The 14,659-nt window shown below is 37.4% G+C and overlaps 1 protein-coding gene across 1 annotated transcript in view; it reads left to right on the forward strand.

Annotated features, from left to right (window-relative positions):
* The window catches only part of crb1 (crumbs cell polarity complex component 1), a 79,581-nt gene that overhangs the window by 26,058 nt on the left and 38,864 nt on the right, over positions 1–14,659 (forward strand). Inside the window, 3 exon segments of the mRNA XM_030131858.1 lie at positions 1,837–1,957; positions 1,959–2,265; positions 2,268–2,799. Of these exon segments, the coding sequence (XP_029987718.1) occupies positions 1,837–1,957; positions 1,959–2,265; positions 2,268–2,799 (960 nt within the window).

Below are 14,659 nucleotides of genomic sequence, written 5' to 3' on the forward strand. Positions count from 1 at the left end.
CAAAACCTGTGGCGTTGGTGTTGAACCCAAACAAGGAAAAGCATTGTCCGCACCCAAAGAGCACCCCCCTCCCAACGGGCTAATATTCTAAACCTCGGCATGAGCAAGAGTTGAAATGTTGCCAAATCTGTTTTTTCACGCAGGTTTACCTTCTAAATCTGATTAGATAACTGGCTGGTTGTTTAATTGTTAGACGGAGAGTAAACATTTCTCATCCAGTGTTGAATCACAGACAGGGATGGTCCAGTGGGTGGCGTGGAGGGGGGGATGCTAACCTCAGCACATGCAATTGCACTGATTCTCTGACATATCATCAATATTGTATTTCAGATTCACTTGGTAAATCCTGTTCAGTTTTCAATATTTAACCCCTTGTACACTATTGCTGAAAATTCCCCTCAGTATTCCAGTGTTTTTGTAATGAGGTGCTGCTCAGCGCTAACTGTGAATGTACATAATATTAGCCTCATAGCATAATTGTCATATTTTTTGGCCAAATATAATATCTGCATTACTTAACTTTCCTAAAACTGCTGTATAATTTGTCATCATTGGCTATGACCTGAAAAAAAAAAGACTTTGGCAACTATACTATGAAGCTATCAGTATGTTACATCATATATTATCGATGATCCCTGACGTTCATGGGTCAGTTTCAATGGTCTGTTTCAGTACCTGCGTTATGAGTTTCATGACATTCTACTGTTTTTTTAAAAAATTTTTTATCATTTTGAATTTTGTTTGGATTGTCGACTAGAGGAACTGATCAACAGTAGCATCGATATACATATCCAACGTACCGAGAATGGAAAATTTGTTAACCCTTTCATGCACAAATTATGAGAATGTTAATCAAGATTTATTTTCTTTATTCCTCTTCAGGCATTTAAAAAACAATGAGATTTTTTTTTTCTTTTCTTTTTTTATGAAGCTATTTTTCATGGAGTTGCAAAAATGCGTGTTTAATTTTTAAGCAACGAAACGTGTATTTACTGATATACTGTGTGAAAACTAAGAAATAAAAACATTAAATGCTGCTAATTTGATGTTTTCCACACATTTTAACATACACTACAAACAAAAAAGTTAAGGATATTTAAAATTTTTGGGGGCTATTTTTTTCAGTTGGGATTTTTACACAACACTTTTTACTTTTTGTGTGTGTGAATTGAATTGAAACACATTTTTTAATGACTAGACATAGTTTTATTTACAAATAGCAAAAATGACAAAAAAAAAAAAAGACAAAAAAAAAAGATATATCCTTAACTTTTTGTTTGTAGTGAACTCTAATACTGGTCACTTCATGGAGATAATATGCCCCAAAAAAACCCAAAAAACTTTTGTTGTTAATTACAGTCTAATAACGATAACAAGGAATTGATTTACACTCAAACAGTTAGATTTGGTTTACGAAAGAACAACCAAGTTACAGTAATGTTATCAGTTGGCAGAGTATTGTGTATTGTGATGGCTGATATGAAACTAACACAACAAAATCCATGAATATACAAGAGAACAGCTGGAGAATAACTTTAGTTGGACCAGGCATTAAAATGAACAAGAATTGAAGAAAACAAGGGGTGGTCTAATAATTTTTTTCCGCAACTGTAGGTGCTATATTCAAATTAACAATCTCCACTTAATTTAGCATCTATTTGACAGCAACAACGCACATAATACATTTTTTTTTTATATGATTGTACATTCATTTAGTTAGTATGGAGTTTGAGTGGCCCTTTAATTATAGCTGGTATAATAGGACTGAAACATGGGACCAGACTAATCCCTGGATCACCGTATGAATAATTGGACTGTATGTTCGTATGTTGACAGGTTCCCTCTGCCAGGAGGTGATAAACCAGTGCGACTCCAGCCCATGCCAGAATGGGGGACGTTGCGAGGGTTTCGTAGGAGGTTACACCTGCCACTGCCTCAAACAGAGCCACAGCGGGGTCTTACGGGGGTCCCAACTGTGATGTGAGGCTGGTGGGCTGTAAGGGTCACGAGTGCCAGAACCGAGGCTCCTGCTTTCCATTTCTATTCAACGGGACTCATGGCTACACCTGCTCCTGTACAGCTGGGTACACCGGCCCCCTCTGCAAGACCCCCACCACCTTCTCCTTCGAACGTAAAGGCCATTTGCTGTTTCACAACCTCCTGGTGGACATGGAGGTGTTCTGGAACATCACCTTAAGCTTCAAGACCGTTCTGCCGAGGGCGGTGTTGTTTCAGAGGAGCACTGGGGGGCTGCTGCTGGTGCTGGGGAGGGGGGGCAGCTTCGCCTCACGCTGAGCGAAGAGGCCTCTGCCGGGGAGGAGTCGGAGAGTCCCAGCCAGGTTCTGGAGCTTCCACACAATGTCACAGATGGAGAGTGGCATTCTGTAGAGGCTGTGCTTGGAAACCGAATGCTCAGCCTGAAACTCTTGGACGTGGCTCAGAGCTATGGCAGGCAAATGTATCACAAGGTGGCCCCGGTCCAAAGCCTACCCAGACTAGTGCTGCCTCTTTTCACCAATACTTTCATCGGGGGAGTGCTCGAGGAGGCCGACCCCCCCCCCAGCGTGGAGCTTCCACTTCCAGCGTTCATTGGCTGCATGCGGGATGTTTTCGTGGACTGGCAGCTCGTGATCCCTGAGGAACTACTGAGTGAGTCCGCTGTAAACGTGTCCCCCGGATGCAGAAACAGGGACCGCTGCCTGGATGTGCCTTGCCAAAACAGAGGACAGTGTGTCAACCTGTGGCAGAGCTACCAGTGCCGGTGTCCAAGGCCTTACGAGGGGCAGGACTGCGAGAAGGGTACGTGTCTTTAGCCTCAGTCGCAAAAGGTGGAAAGTAATGACGGAAAAATAACAGGCAGGGAACTGACTTTTCACACCCAGTATTAAGGTTCAATATCCTTGAAGACACAGGTTTCAAACACATTTTAGTTCAGGGGCCAAATTCAGCTGATGCCGCGTTTCCACTGTGTGGTACCAGCTTGACTCGGCTCGGCTCAACTCGGCCTTTTTGCCTTTCCATTACAAAAAAGGACCTGGAATCTGGTACCCGGTACTAGTTTTTTGTATTACCTCCACCGAGGTTCCAAGCGATACTAAACTGTGACGTATAACACTGCAGACCACTGGTTGGTCAGACAGTTTTCTCTGTGACCCGCCGTTTTACAAAAAACAGATGTAGAAGTTGACAGTAAATCTAGCGGTAGGTTAATCCACATGATAACAGCCCAAAACTACACCATGGGCGGTCGAGGAGATTCAGTCTTTGGTGGCCGACGTAAAAATTCAGACAGGACAACACGCAATGAGCGAGTTTATCAGCAACTCTCTGAGCAGACGACACGGAAATAACGCGCCGCACCTCTATGACGTCCAGGTACTGTAAAGTCTGTAGTATCCTGTAATTGAAACGGTCTCCAGGAATACCGAGTCGAGCTGGTTCCACGTAGTGGAAACGCAGCATAAAATTGATCTGTAGTGGGCCGAACCAGTAAAATAATAACATAATAATACAGAAATAATGTCAACTCCAAACTTTTCTCTATGTTTTAGAGCGAAAAAAGTTAATTTACATTATGAACAGGTTTACATCTACAAACTCTCCTTTCAAAAGATGTGAATAACACGAATAAACCGAGAAAATAAGTGTAATTTTAACAATATTATGCCTCAGTACATGTACAGTATAACTTACAGATCACAGTGGATCTACAAACACACAAAATATTGAGTAACAGGGAGAATATTGTTAAAACTGTACTGACTTCTCTTAAGACATTTCAGGTTATTCACATTTTTTTTGCAAAATTATACTTTGTTTTAGTGTAAATACATGAAAATATTTACAATTAGAAAGAGAAACATTTGGAGTTGTCATTATTTTTATGTTATTATGATAGTATTTTACTGGTCCTGCCCACTTGAGATTGAATTGGTCTGAATGTGGAACCTGAACTAAAAGGATCGTTAATATCTTAGTGTAATTTTTGCATTTCACAAATTCATCCCAGGGGCCGGACTGGACCCTTTGGTGGGCTGGATTTGGCCCCCGGGCCGCATGTTTGACACCTGTGTGATAGAAAGTAGGCTGGACCAGTAAAATAAAATATATAATAGGATAAGAACTTTGGAGTGAAAAAAGTAAATTCCGTAATGAATGTTTACATCTACGAATTGTACTTTAACATAACATGAACAAATATGAACCTGAAAATTTGTTAGTAAAATAAGTGCAACGTTAACAATATTACACCTTAGTTTATCATTTATACATGTGAATCACAATTTAGAGATCACAGGGGATCTACAAATACACAAAACAATGAATAAAAGGCAGAATATGATTAAAATTCCACATACTACTCTTAAGACATTTCAGATATTCACATTTTTTTGTAAAAAGCTTGTCTGTAAATGTGAACATTTTTGTGTAATTTTACTTTTTTTACACTAAAACAAAGAGACAAATTTACAGTTTTCATTACTTATAGGTTATTATGATAGTATTTTACTGGTCTGATCCACTTTAGACTGAAATGACCTCAAATGATTTTAACATCCTTGATTGTTAATATCTTCAGTGTAATTTTTTGCATTTCACAAATTCATCCAAGGGTCCGGATTGAACCCCGGATTGAATTTGGCCCCTGGGCCGTATGTTTGACATCTGTTCTCTAAGAGATTTGAGTTTTCATTTTTATTCAATCTAAGTCTATTTTTTTAATTTGATCTGTTTGCTTAGAGTTAGTCACCAAAATTACTTGGATCCACTTAAGGAAAAAAATGTTCTTTCATGGTACAAAAGCCTTCTGTCTGACAGCTTTGCTCACAGTTTCATATATCATAAAATATTGTTCAACTTCTGGGTGTAATAGAATGGTTGGCCACCGAGGATGCCCTTTTCTTTTCACTTTTCCAGGTTTTATGCACAGTTTGGCCATTTAGGTTTAATTATGATACTGAGGGAATTTAATGAGCTACATATTTTACTTATACACTGCAAAAATCTAAATCTTACCAAGTGTATTTTTTCTCATTTCTAGTCCAAATATCTCATCACACTTCAAATAAGACAGAATCACCTAAGGCAGGGGTCTCAAACTCATACTCCTTCAAGGGCCACATTCGATCTGATTTGATCTCCAGTGGGCCAAACCAGTAAAATAATAACATGATAATAACCTATAAATAATGACAACTCCAAATTTTTGTCTTTGTTTTAGTGCAAAAAACCCCCATTAAATTATGAAAATATTTTTAGAAACTATCCAAACAAAAAAAAAAGTGAATAACCTGAAAAAACTGAAATTTCTTAAGAAAAATAAGTGCGGTTTTAACAATATTCTGCCTCAACTTCTCATTTCTACATGTGCATTATGGATCGGATCTACAAAGACACTAAACACTGAGGAACAGGCAGAAAATAGTTAAAATTGTGCTTAATTTTCTTTAGACATTTCAGGTTGTTCATATTTATTCAGGTTATTCACATTTTATTTCACAGGATATTTTGTAAATGTTAATATTTTCATAATTTAATGTTATTTTTTTGCAGTAAAACAAAGAAAAAACATTTAAGTTGTCATTATTTATCGGCATAATGTAATATTTTTTTTCTTATCAAACTGTGAAGAAAATATGGAGTCATTAGTTTTTGTAGGTTATTATTTTACTCGAGAAGAAATTGGTCTGTATGTGGAAAATGAGGTCGGCAGCCTTGACTGAAATTTTTCCACTTAGTAAATTCATCCCACAGGCCAGATTGGAACCTTTGGGGGGCTGCATTTGGCCCCCGGGCCGCATGTTTGAGACCCCTGACCTGAGGAGTAACTTTTCAGTGAGATTTAAGAACTTACTTTTAGACAGTCGATCTTGAAAATCATATTTCGCCATGTTTACGGAATAACTTCTCATGTCATTTCGAGATAATAAATAAACAGATCATCACATTTGTGATTTAATGGAAAAACAAACATTATGCACTTAAGTGAAATATTTAGTTCATTAACGAAAAACAAACAGAAACAAGAAAAGCACTTGGAAAGCACAGACCTCTGCCAAGACAGATCTGCCCCCCCCGATCAACACCAAAATCTTATCATTTCTTCTTTGTGCCAGTATCAACATTTCCTGAAAATTTCATGAAAATCCGTCCATAACTTTTTGAGGTATCTTGATAACTAACAAACAAACATGCAAATGCGCAAACACACAACGCAAAGTGATCACAAAACCTCCTGGCAAAGGTAAAAAGACTTTCAAACATTTCTGACAATAACCAATAATGACTAAGCTGACATAAGAGCGGACTATCCACACATAGCCACATTTAGCACAATGTGATCTCAAGCAGGCTGGACCAGTAAAATAACAGGCATAATAACTTTTACATACCTAAGAATAAAAAACTTTCACTTTGTTTTACTGTGAAAAAAGTCAAATTGCATTATGAAAATATGAATAACCTCAACAACTGTGTACAACCTGACATTTGTTAAGAAAAAAAAAGGGCGCAATTTCAAGGATATTATGTCTCAGCTTATTATTAACACAAGTTATGGGTCACAGTGAATCTATTATTTTGTTGAAATTGAACTTTTTTTTCTGAACACATTTCAGGTTATTCTTATTTTATTGTGTATAGTTATATAGTATTGTTGTATAGTTTGTAAATGTAAATATTTTCATCATGTAATCTGACATCCTTGATTGTTAATATCTTCAGTGTAATTTTTCCATTTTGCAAATTCATCCTGTGGGCCAGATCGGAACCGTATGTTTGACACCCCTGATCTGGTTCATATGCAATTTAGTTTCCAATCAGAACAAGCTGAACACAATTACAGTAATTCTATCAACTGCACTGACTAATCACTGTCAAGCCTCCATTTGACATTAGTTTGTGGATGTTTTCTGCCTCCTCTTGCTTTAATAACCTCTTTAGCCCTATCGGCCCGTCGGTGGGCCTAAAAAATTATATTAACATTCATCTACTATAAAAATATAATAAATCAGGACGATGGATGTTTTTTTTCAACTTTTCCTCAAAGTTTAGACCCTAATGTTAATAAAAGTACATCAAAAGTGTATTTTAGTGCAAACTTTAATGTTCAAACATGATTTTTAATCTTTGTGGGGTGAAATATACGCTATTAAAAATCTCCGACGCGAACAATTAATTTATGCATATCATCGTCAATCCAGCCGAAAAAAAAACAGGCGAGGATAAAAAGTTTGAATTTCTCTTTTAGTTTGTTACAGTTTACTCAGGCAGAGTAATAGATACAATATTTTAGACAATGGGAATAGATTCTGTGAGGTCTCTAAATGTCCATAGACACCAAGAACATCCATATGAACCTTATTATTGTGAAGGAATTCTTCATTTACTTGGGGTATGTCTGTTTAGGTGTTTTTCCCCTGAAAATATGGTCAGGGTTAAACAAGTTAAAAGGCTCATATTTCTCTAATCCCACTTTTCTTAGTCTGTGGTTAATTTATTTGCATATTTGGACCCTAATAGTTCATACAGTTTGAATTTGAACCCTCCAGCTGCTGTAAAACTATCTTTATAGTCATTTTGGCAAAATCCAGTGGATTTCTACAACCCGTTTTAATTCCTGCTTAATTTGTTACGTTTAGAACTAGTCACGACATTTGCACATATAAGGTCAAGGTTCTGATGAGCATTTCTCAGACTAATAATTGTTTATCAGCAGCAGTGGTTGGAGTCCATACTGAAAATATGTCCAAACTTGGAGGCGATTACCTAAAATGTTCAGTTGTTAGTTGAACGGGACAGAGCAGCACAGCCAACAACCTGGAGGGGGCGGAGCCTGAAGTGACTCATGTGCATTTAAAGGGCCAGTGCTCCAAACCACCTTTCTGGTGTCATTAATAATAATATAATAATAATAATAATAATAATAATGGATTGGATTTATATAGCGCTTTTCTAGACACCCAAAGCGCTTTACATTATTAACCCATTATTCATTTGCTCTCACATTCTCCCTCTGGTGGTGGTAAACTACATATGTAGCCACAGTTGCTCTGGGACAGACTGACAGAAGCGTGGCTGCCAATTTGCACCTACGGCCCCTCCGACCACCGCCAAACATTCATACACCAGTGTGGGTGGCACTGGAGGCAAGGAGGGTGAAGTGTCTTGCCCAAGGACACAACGGATGGACTAGGACAGAGCGGGATTCGAGCCGCCAACCCTTCGGTTATTGGACGACCCGCTCTACCACCTGAGCCACAGCCGTCCCTGCATTACCCAGAAATAGGGTTGAAGATGGACTTGTGAAGTTGAATGAATGAAGAATTCAGACCCAAGCAGAGCATTCACAAGGAGATGCATAATTCCATTTAAAAAAACCCAAAATATCCCTCCTTACGCATCAATAAACTGACAAATTGAGATTCAGTCTAACTGACAGTAAAGTGTGCCAGGTCACTCTCACTCGATTCCCTAAGCAGCTGATTAACTAACATTCTTTATTGATGTGCAACAGCGCAGCAGAAGCCATGGCGAAGGTCAGAGGCACAGATCCTCTTAGCTGATCGGGTGGATTAAGGATGTAAGGGAATCTACTTCGGAAAACCTGCAAGAAAATAGCACACCATACAGCAGTAGTGTGGAAAACTATGACCAGTGCATCAGAATCTGAATGGGAAACAGGAACAATAAGTTGAATTTTTCTGTTAAAAACTCTCCTGCAGTGTTAAATACACCTATTGGATTACCGCCAGTTAAAGCAGATAAGCCGTTAGTTTATATAGATTTTCTTACAGTATATAAATACCCTCACCTACATCGTATGTGTCATGTGTTTCCGACCGTACATTTGCGTGTTCTCAGTGTCCTGGTGCGTTATAAGGTGACAGACCCACAGTGGAAAGTGCTGACCGTGTCCTTCCACACATGTGGGCTGGTGGCAGCTTCATTCTCATATTTCTAGCCCTGTTCTTCAAGAGAGATCTCAAAGCACTGACATTTAGTGTCCTCCACCTAGTTCAAAATGTGAAATCATCAGGAGTTATCAGGAAAATTCAGATCTTAAACTTCCCTTTTTTACAGCTCTGTAGTGAAAACAGCAACTAAATAGGAGAAACCTTATGCATTAAGTCAGGGATGTCGAACTCATTTTAGTTCAGGGGCCACTACAGCCTAATAGGATATAAAGTTGGCTAGACCAGTAAAATAATATAAATAATAGGATAGACCTTAGGAATAATGTCAACTCCAAAGTGTTCTTTATGTTTTGAGTGAAAAAAGTAGAATTCCGTAATGAAAATGTTCATATCTACGAAGTATACTTGAACATAACATGAACAAATAAGAACACAATGAAAATTCTTAAGAAAAATAAGTGTAATTTTTAACAATATTATGCCTCAACTTATCATTTACACATGTGCATTACACACAATGTTACACAAACATTTGCTAACAGGCAGAATATCGGTCACATTCTGGAGTAAAATAAGAACCATTTCAACAATATTACATCTTGGCTTATTATTAACACAACGTACAGATCACAGTGGATCTAGAAATTCATAAAACATTTAGTAACAGACAGAATATTGTTAAAATTCTACATAGTTCTCCAAAGACATTTCAGGTTCTTCATATTTGTTCAGGTTCTTCAATTTTTTTTTGGAAAAGGCTAGTCTGTAAATGTAAACGTTTTTGTGAAATTTAACTTAAAAAAAAATAAAACAAAGACAAAAATGTGCAGTTTTCATTATTTATAGGTTATTATGATAGTATTTGAATTTAAAAAAAAAAAAATCTGCCGATGGAACAAGTGGAAATTATCTTGGTAAGATTTCTTGAAATCAGATTTTCCAGATCTATTGTCTAAAAATCAGTTCTTATATCTCAGTGAAAAGTTACTCTTTAAGTGATTATGTCTTCTTTGAAGTGTGATGAGATATTTGGACTAGAAATGACAAAAACACACTTGGTAAGATTTAGATTTTTGCAGTGTTTCCCCTGCTGTGAACACATTCGCTTTTGTATGGCCTTTTTTTTGGTGTGTGGGGGGGTGGGGTTTCGGTGGCGAAGCAACACCCTCTGTCAATGACACATCATTGACTTGTATAATGGTATGAACGCGGGTATGAACGGGCAAGCACTCTAGTTCCTAGTGTAACTGGTGCAGGAACCGGCTCCGACACCAGACTGGCAGATCTGAAAACAGCCTCTGATGGCAACAAGCCAACTGAAGTAGGATTCAACATCCTCCTCATACTCACCCAAGATAGATAGATAGATAGATAGATAGATAGATAGATAGATAGATAGATAGATAGATAGATAGATAGATAGATAGATAGATAGATAGATAGATAGATAGATAGATAGATAGATAGATAGATAGATAGACAGACAGACAGACAGACAGACAGACAGACAGACAGACAGACAGACAGACAGACAGATAGATAGATCAAAACAGTTTAGCAGATAGACTCTAAAAAACTTGCTAAAGAACTTACTTGAAGAAAACTTTTTGTACAACACTGTGAACAAAAACTTCTGATCAGAAGTCCCCCACATCCAAAACCTCCCAGAAAAACCAGAAACAGCTGATAAGGGGGTTTATTTAACTTCGGGGTGAGTTAAAGGTCAAAAATCCCCCCAGAAACAGTTATTTACCAAACATAAAGGAACAAAACAACTACTCCAGGGGTGGTCAACCCTGGTCCTGGAGAGCCACAATCCAGCATGTTTTCGATGTTTCCCTCTTCCAGCACACCTGATGGTTGTTATCAGGCTTCTGCAGAGCTTGATGATAGGCTTATCATTTGAATCAGGTGTGTTGGAAGAGGGAAACATGGAAAACATGCTGGATTGTGGCTCTCCAGGACCAGGGTTGGCCACCCCTGAACCACTCTAACCAAAGCTCCCAAACCCAAAAAACAACAGGAAACTGATCCAACAAAACACTACCAACCCTTGTAGACCTGAGCCGATACTGACCACGCATTTCCACATAAACCAAAAACAAAAAAACAGGTTAGTTGGACGGATCCGATCATTAAACATCCAGTTTGGAGGCTGGAACCAATCACATGCCCACAAACACAATAAGTCACCCAACAAATGAAGCCAGTTCACCTGAAACCCATCACTCACACAATCACCACAGCATGGCCTGGAAAAAGGGACACACCGATGCACAATCAGGACTCACTACCTAGAAAATACTCACACAGTCCTGGGGTTAGAACATTTCTGTCACGGCAGATAGATTTTTCTGAAAACAGGCATGATTGCACCCTACTTCAATGACATCCTCACTGCCTTTTTTCTCATCCTGATTGAGATGTTCACAGTGGCGGAAATTACACACCATTGGCTGGATCCACAAAAGGCCTGTATTTGTGCCCCTAAAAACTGGGGCAAACCAGACAAAAATATAACGCGTAATTCCAAAAGCAGGTGCAAATGGTGAAATTCACTGCAATTCACTGGGCTGCCAAAGCAAATAGTGTCACGGTACACCTGTGCTATTTGCATGGCTGTAAATTAGAGAATGTTCCTACGTTTGGCATAAAATCGTCCCCTCTCTGTGCAAAACCCATCTAATATTCACAAAAAACAGCACACATTTACACCTGCAGTTTGACTGTTGCAATTAATATCTGCAAAAAGGTGGTGGTAATTCTGCACAAACTCCTCTGTTTCTCGTCGCTATCATCTCTTTTTCTTCAAATCGTTGAGTTCGTGAGGTACGATGGTGTATTAGAGGCACATAAGAAAATAAAAACACCTGTCACTATGAGAATAAAGTCGTAAAATATCAAGATTAAACCTGTAATTTTATGAGAATAAAGTTGAAAACAGAAAGAGTCATAATTTTACAAGAAAAAGTTGTTATATTTGAGAATAGAGCCATAATATTATGAGAACAAAGTTGTAGTAAAAAAAAAAAACCTCATAATTTAACAGAAATAACATTGTACTTTTATGAGATTAAAGTCATCATATTCGAGAATAAAGCCATATATTCTGAGAATAACGTCGTAATTTAAAAACAGGTGGAAAAATATCATATTTACAAGAATAAAGTTGTACTAACTTGTCGCATAATGCAGAACTTGGAACATTTTGTGAGGTTCTACTTTCATTTGGAGTTCAGTACAAAGGCCAAATACTGAGCCCATTGGCCCCGCCCACCATCAACACATTCATTAGAGTCGTCCGCTCCAACAGGAGTGAAAATTACTGCTTCAATTGTTGCGTTCGCTCTAACTGGAAACTGTCATCAATAAGGCTTTAGGCTAACGGTTTCTAAAATATGACTTTTTATCATAATATTGCAAATTTATTTTCAAAATGTTACAACTTTAATCTCATAAAAGTACACATTATTTTCCTTTAATTATGAGGTTTTTTTTTTAAATTACGACTTTATTCTTATAAAATTACGAGTTTTATCCTGATATTTTATGGCAATAATCTGTCACATTGTCTCTAAAACAGGGTCTCAAACTCATTTTCTTTCAGGTTCCACATTCAGCCTGATTTGATCTCCAGTGGGCCAGACCAGTCAAATAAAAACATAATAATCTATAAATAATGACAGATGCAAATTTTTGTTTTTGTTTTAGTGCAAAACCCCCATTAAATTATGAAAATACTTACTTTTATAAACTATCCAAACAAAAAAAGATGTGAATTATCGGAAAAGACTGAAATTTCTTAAGAAAAATAAATGCGATTTTAACAATATTATACTTCAACTTATCATTTATACACGTGCGTTATGGATCAGATCTACAAAGACACTGAACGCTAGTAACAGGCAGAAAATTATTCAAATTGTGCTTAATTTTCTTTAGTCATTTCAGGTTGTTCATATTTGTTCAGGTTATTCACATTTTATTGTTATAGGATAGTTTGAAAAGGTAAATATTTTCATAATTTAATGTTATTTTTTGCACTAAAACAAAGACAAATATTTGAAGTTGTCATTATTTATAGGCATAGTGTAATATTATTTTTTTCACATCAAACCAAGAAGAAAATATGAAGTCATTTTTTGTAGTGTCGTGTAAAATTTACTGTCGCAGGTGGGAGACATCATTGGTCCCTTTGACGTTCTTCCTCACTGTACTCTGGCATGTTGAACTTATGTCTCTGTCCTCCCTAATCAATGTAGCAGAGCTTTGTCAAGTAAATGCACACAGAGTCAAGACAAAATCGGAGATTGAGCAGAATTGGAGCCGCATAAAGTGTTTATTCATGCATAAAATAAACACTGAGTTGATATCTGCAGAAACAACTGACTTTTTGCTCTGGGAAACCACTTTTATATTGTAAAAAGTAGGTTGGGTTTAGCGACAAACCATACCCATTTTTTATCTTATTTTGAACATTAATCTAGTCACGTTGGAAACTCCCCTTTTTAGCTCGTCTCCAATAGGGTCTGGTCTTTTTGGTGTCTGTCAGGATTGGTCAAAACATATACATATGCAACTAATTCCCAGTATTTGATTATCATAGATAAATATGTAACTTTTTCCCAGAATATGTAAATTATTTCCCTGAATGTCCAAAATTTCCACTCACGTGTACTTCTTTTGTACACCACGTTTTCCGAAACTTTCCATGAGCTCACATGTTCTTTCTGCCCGCCCCGTTTTGTAACTTTCCATAAATTCACGTGTTCATTCTTCTGTGGGTCTCTCAGGAAAATAAAATCAGCTACTCTGGTACAATCTACACATTACACTAAGAATAACTTCTGGCATGCAAATGAATACAGGTTAAATACTTTTCAATACAAATTGGATACTTTTGATTAAAATACTGATTTTTTGACACCACAGTAGGTTCTTCTGCTGTTACTATTTGACTGTAGATCATATTGGTCTGTATGTGGAACCTGAGCTAAAATGAATTCAACAGCCTTGACTGTGGAATTTTTGCACTTTGCAAATTCATCCCACGGGCTGGATTTGAACCTTTGGCGGGCCGCATTTGGCCCTTGGGCCGGATGTTTGAGACCCCTGCTCTAAAATGTCCCCTCAGAGAGATTTTGAATACTGTGTTTTGACCCTACTCTAACATAAGAAATAGCCAATATAATACAATATGTGCTATCAGGTTGTTTGTTCTTGTTAGATCAGTGGTTTCCAACCGTTTTTGCCTCGTGACCCCATTTTAACATCGCAAATTTCTGGCGACCCAGACATTCAAAACGGAGACATTTTTTTGCTAAAATTAATTTGTTTTTGATCCTGTAATAGTTTGCCATAATATGTTGCAAATAAACATTAATTTTAGATTCAATTAGTCTATATAATGTATTATTCTGGAGAGTGAGTAAATCCAGGTGTAGATTACTGCACAAAGGGAGAATTGGATGTTCCTTGGTCAGGATATGTACAGTCAGTCCAGCTGTGATTTACAAGGAGGACAATTAATACTGAACAAACAAGAACTGAAACTATGAATTATGAAAGAGCTGCAGCATCTGAAACCGACCACAATGAATAGGGATGTCCGATACTATTGGCCCACCGATATTATCGGCCCGATATTGGCATAAAATGTAATATCGGTGAATATCGTTATCGGTTTTTTTGCCTATCATTAAAACCGATAAAATAATGCCCTTGATTTCGCCGGCATTTACTGA

The sequence above is a fragment of the Sphaeramia orbicularis genome, chromosome 4 (genome assembly GCF_902148855.1).
Source record: "Sphaeramia orbicularis chromosome 4, fSphaOr1.1, whole genome shotgun sequence".
NCBI classification, from domain to species: domain Eukaryota; kingdom Metazoa; phylum Chordata; class Actinopteri; order Kurtiformes; family Apogonidae; genus Sphaeramia; species Sphaeramia orbicularis.